The sequence below is a fragment of the Mus musculus genome, chromosome 14 (assembly GCF_000001635.26).
Source record: "Mus musculus strain C57BL/6J chromosome 14, GRCm38.p6 C57BL/6J".
In the NCBI taxonomy this organism is placed as follows: Eukaryota; Metazoa; Chordata; class Mammalia; order Rodentia; family Muridae; genus Mus; species Mus musculus.
In genome coordinates, this window is record NC_000080.6 from 75,039,981 (window position 1) to 75,053,352 (window position 13,372).

General features: G+C 45.4%; 1 protein-coding gene across 4 annotated transcripts in view; it reads left to right on the forward strand.

Annotated features, from left to right (window-relative positions):
* Rubcnl (RUN and cysteine rich domain containing beclin 1 interacting protein like) overlaps positions 1-12,557 on the forward strand; it is a 36,551-nt gene extending 23,994 nt beyond the window's left edge. For 2 of the 4 annotated variants that reach the window (XM_011245078.3, NM_001374214.1), the window contains 8 exons: positions 823-955; positions 2,357-2,502; positions 4,429-4,493; positions 7,432-7,670; positions 8,218-8,279; positions 9,584-9,737; positions 10,122-10,212; positions 11,989-12,557. In XM_011245078.3, coding sequence (XP_011243380.1) covers positions 823-955; positions 2,357-2,502; positions 4,429-4,493; positions 7,432-7,670; positions 8,218-8,279; positions 9,584-9,737; positions 10,122-10,212; positions 11,989-12,101 — 1,003 coding nt within the window. In that variant the 3' untranslated portion in view covers positions 12,102-12,557. Of the gene's footprint in view, positions 1-822; positions 956-2,356; positions 2,503-4,428; positions 4,494-7,431; positions 7,671-8,217; positions 8,280-9,583; positions 9,738-10,121; positions 10,213-11,988 lie in introns of those variants that run through there. The other 2 variants (NM_198642.2, XM_030247841.1) reach the window with 2 other exon arrangements.
* The last annotated feature ends 815 nt before the right edge of the window (positions 12,558-13,372 follow it).

Below are 13,372 nucleotides of genomic sequence, written 5' to 3' on the forward strand. Positions count from 1 at the left end.
ACCTACAGACCTCCTGCTAAGCTCTACCTCCCAAGTTTCCATCGTCTCTCTGGGAGCCAATCCCTTAAACCCTGGGTCTTTGGAGGACACTGCCTATATTCAAGACAGAGCACCCCCATAATCAGTGTGTGTTACAGTGCATGAAAGGCTAGTGTATGAAGGTTAGGCAAGTTTTACAAATGTATTTATGCATTTATTTAAAATTTAGATTTATTTTGAGTGTTTTACCTGTGTATGTATATGTACCATATGCACACCAGGTGCCCATGGGGGTCAGAAGAAGAGCTCTGATCCCCCAGAACTGGAATCATGGATGATTGTAACCTACCATGTAGATGTTGGAACCAAACCCTGGTCTTCTGCAAGAGCAATGAGTGCTCTTAACTGCTGAGCCAACTCTCCAGCCCCTGTGCATTTATTTTTGAACCCTGTTTTATATACAAGGGAACTAAGGCTTATAAAATGATGTCACAATGCGTTCCCCCAACTCCTTTTGACAGTCTTGCTATGCAGCTATAGCTCTCTTGGAACTTGCTAGAGAGACTAGGCTGGTCTTGAACTCACAGAGATCCCCTGCCTCTGCCATCCCAGTGCTCAGATTAAAGGATGAGCCATCCTTGAAATTTGACTAAGCTTCAGAAGAAGGATTTGAACTCTGCTTTTCTGACTTTAAATGCAGTACTGTTTACACCTTACCCCAGGTCTCAGTACTCTTGATAAATGAGAAACTCTGTTTGCTGATCACGGGTCGACTCTATCACATCAGATGCTCAGCTTTGCAACGTGTGCATAGTTCTCCAGCTTCTGTTTCTCATGTTTCAGTGCGACCTGCGAGTCAAACCTCAGTCCTGCTGGGTGCTTAGCCAGAGAGTTGTTCCGAGGGTTCTGTAAGTGCTGGATGCTGTCAGAAGTTAATTGCCAGCTGCCAGGCTCACCGACCACAGCTAGCTCAGGAGTAAGTACGGAAGTCACTTGAGATGGAATGAAATGTTCTTGATTTCTCACTGGCCTGCTCCATTCAAATATTTATCTTCCCCTGTCGGGCTTATAGGTGTTTAGGAAGTCTCAAAATGGATATGAGCAGTCATTCAGCATCAGGGGATGTCCTGAACAATTCACACCATATTACTGTTTTGAGGAAAGGTCTCGCTGTGGTGTGCAGGCTGGTCTCTAACTTACAGAGTCCTCTTGCTCTGGCCTGCCTAGTGTTGGGATTGCAGGCTTCTTAAAAGTGCCGTACTCTCAAGTATCCTGAGGTGACATCTCATTTTTCCCTCTTATTACTACTTACTATGTTAATGTACTGGGCCCAGATCTTATCAGGGCAAGTCAATGGTAAAGCAGATATCATACCTAGCTGACAGCTATGAAAACATACAAGACTTTGCTTGCAGGAAATGCTGTTCTCCAAGAAAACTAAACCCTGGTGGTAGCAAATGCTAAGAGTTGAAAAAGTAAATCACTACGGAAGGGCCAGGGTGGGCAGGCATCTAATTCTATCAGAGGAAAGCTAACTCTCCAGCTTAGCCCCCGAGCCAGGTGTTAGTTAGCCAGGCAGTTCTGGGGCAGATACAGTCTGTGGGGAACTGTTCTTAGCAAGAGCTATTGGAACACAGATGGTGGAGGTCTGGAACCCAGATGAGCAGGGAAATAAATTTAGCTGTGGTTGGATAAAGGGAGTGTGTGTGTGTGTTTGGGGGGGGGTCAGAATTCATGGGAACAGGCTTGAATGATAGTAGTCAAACTGTGGAGGTTTTCAGGATGCTGATTGGAAGAGTTTGGATGTTCAATGACAATAGGAAAATGTAAGATTTCACTGTAAGTTGTTGAGTTTTGTAAGCCGGGGTTCTACAGCAAGACCAAGCAAAGCTCTGGTAGGCTGCCGCTTTAGGCAGCGGATGCTGCCTGTTTCATAGAGTGTCTCTGGTCAAAGAGCCCTTCCCATTACATGGGAAGTCTAGAAAGAAATGAGCTAAAACTATTAAAAAAAAAAAAAAAGGCAGGCTCAGGCATAGTAGTTAAAGGGTGCTACTGTTCTTTCAGAGTGTAGAGTTCTCACTACATCAGACAGTTCACAACTGCATGTAACTCCAGCTCTAGGGGATCTGACACCCTCTTCTCAGACACCTCTTCATGTACACGGTCATTCAAAAATAAAAATAAAAATAAAAATAAAAATAAGGAGTAGGCTCAGTGGGAAGTAGGGCACCTGTGCCAAGACCGTTAGTTCAGCTGAAAACAGTTTCAGTTTCTGGTGGTAAATTTGAATGGGAAGCACACTTAGGAGTCCTTCTTAATTCAACCTCTAGATTGTGCCTTCTGAGGTTAGCCCTGAATCCTCTCATGTGTCCTGCAGGTCGGGGATGAAGAATATGCTGAGGAAGACTTTGACTCCAGTGTGGATGCTGCTCGGGAAGTCATGCTTAAGTCTAGGGTCCCAGGAACTGAAGACTGGGTGCTCCCTCGATGCCAAATCATACTTACTGTTCACCCACCAATCAAGTAAGTAAGGGGTACTGCCTGGAAACCCAGGTTCCACTTGGGATATGCTGTGATGGGTCCCACCTGGTTCCTATGGAAACAGATGAGGAGAAAACAATGTGCGGAGGGACCAAGGCAAATGTATTTCTGGCTTAGTTTTCTTTGCACTCTGTTGTGGGCTTTGGTGGGGGGGGGGGGCGGGGCAGCAAAGTACTCAAGTTAAAAATGTAACTCTGTGTCTTAGGGTTTGTATTCCTGCACAAACATCATGACCAAGAAGCAAGTTGGGGAGGAAAGGGTTTATTCAGCTTACACTTCCACATTGCTCTTCATCACGAAAGGAAGTCAGGACAGAAACTTACACAGGGCAGGAACTTGGAAGCAGGAGCTGGTGCAGAAGCCATGGAGGGGTGGTGCTTACTGGCTTGCTTCCCCTGCCTTGCTCAGCTTACTTTCTTCTAGAACCCAGGACTACCAGCCCAGAGATGGCACCACCCACCATGGGTTGGGCCCTCTCCGCTTGATCAGTAATTGAGAAAATGCCTTACAGCTGGATCTCATGGAGGCAGTTCCTCAAGGAAGGTTCCTTTCTCTGGGATAGCTCCAACTTGTGTCAAGTTGACACACAAAACCAGCCAGTACACTCTGCCTCCTCAGTTATGAGCATTACATAGCACTGGTAGATTAAAAAGGCCTAAGAGGATTTTTAAGTGGCTAATACTGAAACAGAAATCAAATGCAACAATTTAAAAACGATGAGACCACTCTAATTCTATTTTCCAAACCAGTTAGTGTGCAATAAAAATAAGTGCGATGCATAAAAGTTTTAAAAGAAGAATTTACTTTCAAGGAGATTAACTGTCATTGAGAAATGTTAACAGGATGCAAATATAATCTTTATTCTATGAAGCCATAGAAGCTGGGAGACAGCTAAAATTCCGTAAGAGAGAACTAAACTTCTACAGTGTGTGTGTATGGGGCCACACTTATCGCATGTGCATAATAGTTTGTTGGCAATTTGTTCTGAGGATGTGTAATGGATTACAAGTAGAGATTATAGGCAACATAGTTTAACTATCTGCAGTCTTTCTATTCTCTTGGTCTCTCATGCAAACTTGAGGGTTATGAAGCCATGCTCCCCATGCTCCCCGTGCTCCCGTGCTCCCCGTGCTCCCCGTGCTCCCTGTGCTCCACGGAGGTCTCTTACTTATCTTTATCTGGTGTCTTTGCTCTCTGGCTTAGCTGATGCCAGGAAGGATGTTGTGACTGCTTGGGCAGAATTTGTCCTCTATAGACACTGAGCCATGCTAGTCTCGTTGTATAGGATATCTTTTCCCTCCTTTCCCAGAATCCTCTGTAAGACATGGGCAGAGATCTCACATGTTTTTTTTGTTTGTTTGTTTTTTTTTTTTTTTAAACCTTGGCAATTTTTGTTGACCTTGAGATAAAAATGCAAATTTACCACTTTACCCATAACTCTAGGTCCCCGTTGAAATCAGGACACAGCTGTTTCCAGAGCACTCCTCTTCAAGAGGACTTTATAACTTTGTCACATCGCCTTATTCTAATGTTTTTATTACATCTATTCACGTGTGTCCTTTCCAAGCATGTTAGACTGTTGTCTCCTCGGCTGTCTTGTGTACCCTGGTTTCTGTGCCAGGTAGTGGGAAGCCCCAAGGATTCTATAATAGAAGAGTTATATGTGATACTGACTTCTAATTTGGGCACAATTGAGATGTTTAAAGAATCCTAGCTTTAGAAGGCCAACAGATTCCAACCAGAAAAACATATTGGATAAGTATAAACTTTTCTTAAAATGAAAAGATGACAAAATTAAAGCCCCTAAACTGAGAAACGGACCACGATGTCCACTGCTTTTCCATCAGTGAAAAACGCTGTACTGACCAGCTCTGAAAACGTGTAACAGTTGCCATTTTCTGTCCTCAGGAGGGACATAGCAGTGGTGGCCCAGAACTTCTTCTGTGCTGGATGTGGGACTCCAATACAGCCCAGTAAGTACAGGTCCTGCGCTGTTTGCTTGTTCCATGATAACAGTGAGGATCTGCAGGGCTGGACTATGTGTTGCTTTAGAGTGAGACTGACTTCTTGGTGTGAGCGTGTTGTGAAGGAGTCGTGGAGGTGGCCCTGTCTTTTGCTAGGAGGAGACTGTGACCTACAAAGCTGCATGACTAGCCAGGTACAAGGAGGGCCAGCATCCTGGCTGCTCCTCAATTGGGCACTCAGACAACCCAGCCGTACCTGTCTTAGGGGGTTGAAACTATTGTTTCCTCTTCCCAGAATGAACCCCTCACCCCCATAGACTTCCTTCCCCATGACTCTTGGTTTTCTTCATATCTTTATGCTCTTTTTCTACCCACTCCACTCCCCCTCTCCTTTTCCTGGGATCTTCCATGGTTGCCTTGTGGATCGTGTGGTCGCAGACAGTCGCGTGTGTGCTTCATAGGATCTTCCTCTGCAATGCTTATTCAGCATTTATCTGTCTCCATCACCAAACCATAAATTCCAGGAAGGCAGAAGCCTTGTTGCTTTTGCTCATTGTTCATCTCCAGCCTCTATAGCTATGCTTGCTTATAAGACGGTCCTCTAGGCATACCTGCAGAGTAATCAAATGGCTCCTGGCAAGACTTCTCTGAGAGCTGAGGATATGGTAACTCATTTATGGGATGGCCAAGGTCCTGCAAACTAGTCTTCCCCAAGTGACACCATGCAAGACTTTCAGCACAACCTGGGGATTGCTTGTTCTCCAGAGAAGATGTCTGTTTCAAGACATTAAAATTGAAAGCAGAACCAGCCAGGGCTTCCTCTATCTCACTACACGTTAATGACAATCACAGTGTGTCCTCTTTAAATGACTCATTTTCCCAGCTAGCCTAGCAAGAGGCGGGTCTGTGAGTTGATCTGTACACCCTAATGCCACACCAAATGCCAAATGCATGAGTCAGAAACCACATAGACGCGAGACTCCATCAATCCGTTTAAGTACCTTCCTGAGTCCATTCTTTCCTGCCAGAACGGCAGGGGATCTTGCAGGTCCTGCCCCCATGGGATCTGCTTCCATTTTTGTCTGTCCTCGTGGTCTAAGGAAGAAGGATGGGCATGATTTATTCTGTACTGATGATAGCACAGTGGGCATTTGATGAAGTTTGGTGAATGAGTGAGTGGATCCTGAGATGGTAGAGACTTTGAGGCTGGGAAAGGTGAGTTATATCAGTGTCTTAGTTAAGGTTTTACTGCTATGAACAGACACCATGACTAAGGCAACTCCTATAGGCACAACATTTAATTGGATCTGGCTTACAGATTCAGAGGTTCAGTCCATTATCATCAAGGCAGGAAGCATGGCAGCTTCCAGGCAGTCATAGTGCAGGAGAAGCTGATATAGTTCTACATCTTCATCTGAAGGCTGCTAGTGGAAGACTCGCTTCCAGGCAGCTAGGATGGGGGTCTTAAAGCCCACGCCCACAGTGACACACCTACTCCAACAGGGCTATATCTTCTAATAATGCTGCTCCCTGGCCGAGCATATACAAACCATCACAAATGGCATGCTCAGTATTATACTTTTTGATCCTTTAGTCTGTTGGTGATTTGACTGTACACGCAGATTATACCTCTACACGCAGGATAATCCATTAGGCAGAGACACCTTCTCCTTCATCACCCGAAGGAGTGGGATATGCTGGCTACACTAGATTCAAACTGAGCTCGCCTGCTCTCTGCCTGTGTGTCCAGCTCTCTGCCTGTGTGTCCAGCTCTCTGCCTGTGTGTCCCCACTATGATGCTTCACCTCGCTGACCTGTTTTCCTCAATGAAAGAGGGAAATATAAGTTCCTAAGTCATGGAATTAGAAGCTTAGAATAACATACATTAACCATTCACCAGATTGGGAAACAGACTAAGTGCCCAGTGAAGACTTAGTCCTGTCTACTCTTCAAGGCATTAGTTGGAAAAATGTTATCTGTATCTACAGTGTGCCAGGGAATGGAGTTGCCGCCTTCCCACACAGGTCCTTCAGGTCCTGCCAGGCACTAATGCTGAGGGATGGTTGCACAGGAGATTTTAGCTGGGTTGTTTTTCTTCGTAGACCAGATAATACACAGTATTACCACCTTCATCCCTACATCTTTTGTCCATCAGAATATTTTATTAGAGAAACCTCAGAAGCACCATGTGTTAATTTCCCCATGCTACAGAGATGTGTATCATTAGCTCTTTGGGGGTCTAGGGTCTAGGTTTCTCTCTCTCTCTCTCTCTCATTCTCTCTCTCTCTCTCTCTCTCCCAGGTATTGTTTCCTTTCTCTCTTTGGTGTATATGTGTATGTATACACACATATACATACATATATAGTATGTACATATACACACATGTATGTGTGTATGTGTGTATGCATGTATGTGTGTGTGTGTATGTATGTATGTATGTATGTATGTATGCATGTGTGTGTGTATGTATGTATAACCTCTTTTGTAAGCTACATCCTGACACTGTGCATGCACTGCTTTAGAATATGCTCTTCCTATGTGGGCCATTTCCTGCACCCAGTTGTGTGCTGCATTTTATTAGCCTGAGATTCTGAGTTGTTGCTGGAGTTCCTGTGAGTAGCAGGTAGCATCTTCAAAGCCAACTAGATTCCCAGGCCCTACATGGAATGGTCTTAGAGGCTGCACTGAAGTTTGTGGTGCCCGTCTTTGACGTCCAAGAGCATTAGGGAGGATTCTGTTTCTCTGGGATCTGGCTTACTGTGGCGAACCACAAATGGCCACAGGTGACATCCTCAAGTCAATGCCAGAGCTGCGCTGCCTGGCAGTTGAATCTGGCTTGAGCACGGTGGACATTCATCAGACTCTGAACCTTGCATAGGAATGGGGAGGTGGCCTAGGGCAGATCTTAGCATCATGAATATGGTGTTACCCTCCTGCCCTCTGCAGAGTTTGTGAAGAGGCTCCGGTACTGTGAGTATCTCGGGAAGTACTTCTGTGCCAGCTGCCACTCATCTGCAGAGTCTTGTATCCCTGCGCGGATCCTGACGATGTGGGACTTCAGGAAGTACCAAGTCAGCGATTTCTCTAAATGGCTCTTGGACAGCGTATGGCATCAACCTGTCTTCAAACTGTTAGGTGGCCATCACAGCCTCTATGCAAAAGCTAAGGAACTGGATAGGGTGAAGGTGAGCTGAGGCCTCCATGGAGGAAGTAGGTCCAGGAGGTTAGATGTCCCATGGTAGGAAATGCATGCCACTCTGGCTTCAGGCTGTCCCCAGACCCTTCACAAGGCAGATAGACTGAGGGGTGAATGATCCCAGGGCCTCTCGCCTGTGGAGCCCAAGGCCCAACTAAACTGTGCCTGTTCAGGACTCAAGTATCAAATAATTCAGCTATGAGTCCTTGCTGAAGGGGCTGTTTTCTTGGAAGTTGGGTTGCTTGCCAACACAGTATTTCAAATATCATTTAAAAAAAGATTTGTTTATTTAATGTATATGAGTGCTCTATCTTCATGTACACCTGCATACCAGAAGAGGGCGTCGGATTACATTTATGGTAGTGAGCCACCCTGTGGTTGCTGGGAATTGATCTCAGGTCCTCTGGAAGAGCAGCCACTGCTCTTAACCTCTGAGCAATCTCTCTCTAGCCCCTGTTTCGAATAACTTTAAGGTTTGTTGTACACACTGTCAGTGGCCAGGCATCTCATTCCCAATGGTTGGCTTCTTGCTTTAGGACCTTCAGGAGCAACTTTTTCATATCAAGAAGCTATTGAAGACTTGCAGGTTTGCTGACAGGTATGATTTCCAGGGGGAATGCTCTGTGCTCCTGCCTGGCATATTCTTCCTGATCTTGGTTCCTCCAGTATCTCTGGCTTCTTAGAACCTTTTATTCTTGACCCCCAACACTGAAAGGAACAAAGGTGAGCTAATAAGAGGGATTGGACAAGATAAAAGTCTACCTCTGCCAGTGGCTACAGTATAGATACAATGTAAATATAGTAAATATGATACCTCTGCCAGTGGCTACAGTATGGATACAATGCAAATGTAGTAAATACAATAGATTGTGATGAACACGCACAACAAGGTTGTCTTCTCCCACCCACTACAAGCTCATGGACATAGAAAGTGGTTTTCTGCTACCACTATTCATCTGCAGAACCTCCATCTCTTGCAGGATGCAATCTCTGGCTATCCTCCTTTCCCTTTTCTTCCTGTATCCTGGCCCCTGACAACCTGCTTTCTCTCTCCATGGATTTGACCACTCTAAGTACCTCATGGATGTAAATCATAGACTATGTGTCTTTTATCACTGAATTGTTTTACTTAATTTCCTAAGGTCTATCCACATTGCAGCATGTGTCAGGGTCCCCTTCCTTCTGGCGGCTGAATAGTATTTGCTGTGTGTGCATATTGATTTTTTTATCTGCCCATTGAGGGAAGGGGCTGCCTCTGTCACTTGTGAGTGGTGCTGCTGTGAGGATTCCCATGGCCTCACAGAGACAGGATGAGGGTCACACTAAGTGAGAGGATGGCTTCCAGAAATGACGTCTCAAAGCTTACCCTAGGGATGTTCTTATGGGAAGACATTTACTTAAGATATAAGTTTAGGAATTAACAGAGAAATCTACCAGGTGTTCAGTAATGGGACAATAGCCAAATTTACATCATATCTACATTATCAAATGCAAGTTTATAGATAGTTTTATATGTGTATTTGTGTGCATGTGTGTGCACTTTGTTTCTGTGCATGTGGAGGCCAGAGGTTGATGTTGATGTCTCTTAACCACTCTCCTCCTTATTTTTTTTTCTTGAGACACAGTCTCTCACTTGGCCTAGAGTTCACTCACCAACTGGCTAGCTCCAGTGAGCCCTGGGGACCCTCCTGTCTCTCCCCAGTGCTGGAACTACAGGCATGCACTCCAATGCCCAACTTTTTGTGGGGATGCTGCAGATCTGGACTTGCATCCTCTTGCACCACAAGCACTTTACTAACCGAACCATCGCCCCATCCCCAAGAGAGCTTTTTAACCCAGGGGTGGGAGGTGGGGGACCGGGGGAAGCATATATGACCTCAGGAACTGTCTCCTCTCTGGCAGTGTGCTGAAGGAGTTTGAGCAAGTTCCCAGCCACTTGACTGATGAATGCCACATATTCTCCATGGACGACTTCCTCAGGACCAAGAAAGGACTGTTGGCACCTTTGCTTAAAGACATCCTGAGAGCTTCTCTTGCCCACGTGGACAGCTGTGAGGTAAGGGTTCACCTGGGAGAGGTTCCCTTCCTAGTGCCAGGATCCAGGGAGGGAGGCGTTTCTTCTCCTTGACTCTTGATCACATTTAACTTTCTCAGCCCCAAGCATGGAGAGCATTGACCCACAGCCCCGAGTTAGCTAGCCAGAGATATCCCATTGGGACTCAAGTGGAACCCTGTAGCTGCTTGGTTTGAAAGCCCATACCCTGTAAAGCCCATTCTGTCCTGAAGCAGACATTTTGAAGTGTGGTTTCTGTTATTGTTCTGATTCATTCTTCTGAAGGCTAAAATCATAGACATCGATAAGTAGATGCTTCTACAGTTCCCAGTTTCCCCAACACAAGAAGCAGTGCCACCTTGTGACCATAGATGCCTTCTTTTGCAGCTGTGCCAGGGGAAGGGCTTCATTTGTGAGTTTTGTCAGAGCACGACGGTCATCTTCCCATTTCAGACCACGACTTGTAGAAGATGTGCAGGTACTGAAATTACTTTAATAACATCAGCTTCATTATAATCACTTCACTTAATTGCAAAGTTCACTTAAGTTTAATAGCTTCATCATAATGCTAGCTTAAACTGAAGAATACCTCAGTGTCTCAGTTAGGGTTTTGTTGCTGTACATAGACACTGTGACCACTGCAACTCTTATAAAGGACAGCATTTAATTGTGGGTAGCTTACAGGCTAGAGGTTGAGTCCATTGTCATTACGACTTGGTGGTGTGCAGGCGGACATGGTGTGGGAGAGGTAGCTAAGAGATCTATAACCAGATCTAAAGGCAACGGGAAAAGGGCGATCCTGGGCCTGGCTTGAGCATCTGAAACCTCCAAGCCCACCCCAGTGATAGGCTTCTTCCAACAAGACCACACTTCCTAATAGTGCCACTCCCTATGGAGGGGCCATTTTCATTCAAAGCAGCACAGTCTGTCACTTGAGTACAGTTAGGGCTTTAAAGGGCAGTGAAGCCGTGTGTACTTGAAGGTAGATGGGAGGCAGTGCAGTGTGGGACCCACAGTGAGGAATATTTTGCAGGATGGGGATAAAGAATGAAATCTCTTGGGGTTTCGGGTAAAGTGGATGGACCCAGTATGGCCTGTTGCCAACACTGGTTTTCAACTATGTTATAATCCCATCCAACATTGAAGGGTTGTTTCTATTTTTAAACCATAGTGGAGAGTGGACTTGCTGTTACAGAGACCATATGATTACCAAAGTCCAAAACTTGTGCAACTGGCTCTTGTGTGTGTGCGCACGCGGTGCGTGCACGTATGCCAGCATGCATGTGTGTAGAGGCCAGAGGTCTACCTTGGGTGTCATTTCTCTTGTCACAGTCCATGTTGATATTTGAGACAGAATCTCCCACTGGCCTAGAACTCACCAATTAGGCTAGACTGGCCCACAGTCGTTGTGATCCCAGTCCCTGTCTCCTAACACTGAGTTACAAACACACACCATCATATGTGTATGTCTTATATGGGTTCTGGGGGAATTGAACTCAGGCCCTTGTGTTCATGTGGCAAACACTTTACCAACTGAGCTCTCCCCTAGGGCCAATTATTTGTCTCTTTACAGCTGGGGCTGCAGAAGGAATCCTATGCTCGTTGGTTGTGTTGCATGGGAAGGATGTGGGTGGGGACCCTGCCCTCAACTCTTCTGTGCACATGATTCTTCTTAGGATACTCTAGTCTTGCAGGACAGGGTCTCCAGAATTGAACCAGGGAATTCCAGGCCAGAAGTAACTGAATACCAGGCAACAGACCTAAGAGGGAAAGATTCCATGGTGGTGTGTCTATAAGAAGCCCCGAGCTATCTCACTGAGCTCTGGGCAGCAGTGTAGGTAGCATCTCAGCACTGTTCCAAGTCCACAGCACCAACCTCTGGATACAGGCTGGTGTCAAGGAAAGAGCATGACCCTGGATGAGGCAGCTTTGCCCATTTAGACCCATTTCCAGAGAAGCAATGCCACCTTGCAAGAGCCATCAGCCACCAAGTTAAGATTAGGTGGACTGCCCCCCAGTACTTGGGCTGATCTGGAAGGATGCAGTATTGACCACCTCCATTGGGCTCCTGAGCTCATAGCCAAGAGCTGCTGACTAACTGATAGTCCTGAGAGTTTTGGCATGGTTGGTTTCTTTCTGTAAGATTCCGGGTTCTGGGTCAGGTTTCCTCTCTCCCCGGGATGGGAGTGAGTATCTATATGTATGTGAGAAATTAAGGAGTGCATTTGCTGACAACCAATCTCCTCACTTGCAGCGTGCAGGGCCTGCTTTCACAAACAGTGTTTCCAGTCTTCGAGATGCCCGCGCTGTGCCAGGATCATAGCCCGGAGACAACATTTGGAGAGCTTGCCCACTGCAGCAACATGATGGCCCAAAGTTGTTCCAAACCTCTCATGATGTTACCACATTGTGTCTGCTCCTGGTAACATTCATTGTTTCAGATACTAAGTATTTTTGTAGTAAGAAAAAGAGGACCAAAATTGCCCTCTTGTACGCATTTAATGCTTTCAAGGAGTATGGAAGTTTTGTTATTAGGTATAGGGTTGTTGATAAGGGTTTGTTTACAATGTTTGACATTGTTTTGCTGCTACTGGCTGTTTTTTTTTTTTTTTAAAGAAGTCTTTTTTCATTTAAGTTGCACTGGGATAGGTTTTTTTTTTTTTTTTGAAGCTAAATACAGAACCTATTTTTTTATGAACTTAACTGACAAGGTGATGTGTTGTTTGTGAAATGGATTGGCGCCACAAAGGAGGGAAGTGGCACAAGAATTCTGTTTGGCCAAGCTTTTGTTAAAGACGACTGTTGAATGTTGCTTTGTGACTATGTCAGTTTCCTGTCTTATTCATTCCATGGTTTGGCGTAGAGTACGTACATGACAACGCTGCCCCAACATTCCTTTCTAGATGATGGTTTCAGTCGCCCACCAAGGTCCTGGTGAACTGTCATTTAGACCAGTTGCCTCTAGATGGCAATGTTTGGTGAGTGCATGCTCGACAGGTTTGCCATCCCCCACCCCCCAGGCCCTACTATTCCTGTTAGTCCCTACTAAAACCAAGGGAGCCAGAGGAGACAACTCCATTCTATTCCTTCATGATCTAGCTTTGTGGATATATATCCAGAACATAGAGACTCGGAAAGCTGAGCGTGGTGGTGTCCACCTGTAGTCCCTGCATTTAGGAAGCAGGGGCAGAGATTAAGACTTTCTATATGAACATAGAACGTCACATGCAACCTGTACTTTTTTTCCAAATCTTAAAAAGACTGGAATTTTAAAAAAAGATTTATTTATTACTATATCTAAGTACACTGTAGCTGTCTTCAGACACACCAGAAGAGGGTGTCAGATCTCATTACAGATGGTTGTGAGCCACCATGCAGTTGCTGGGAATTGAACTCAGGACCTTCAGAAGAGCAGTCAGTGCTCTTAACTGCTGAGCCATCTCTCCAGCCCCAAGAATGGAATTTTTAAAACAAGTAAATTTGGATAAAATATTTTTTCTTTTGTTTGGTTTTTGTCTTGTGGGACAGGGTCTTCTTTTGAAGCCCTGCCTGACTGTGAACTTGTCTCCCGTCTCTATGTCCTGAGTGTTAGGACTAGAGGTGTATGTCACTATTCCTAGCAAGAAAGTGCTCTTAAT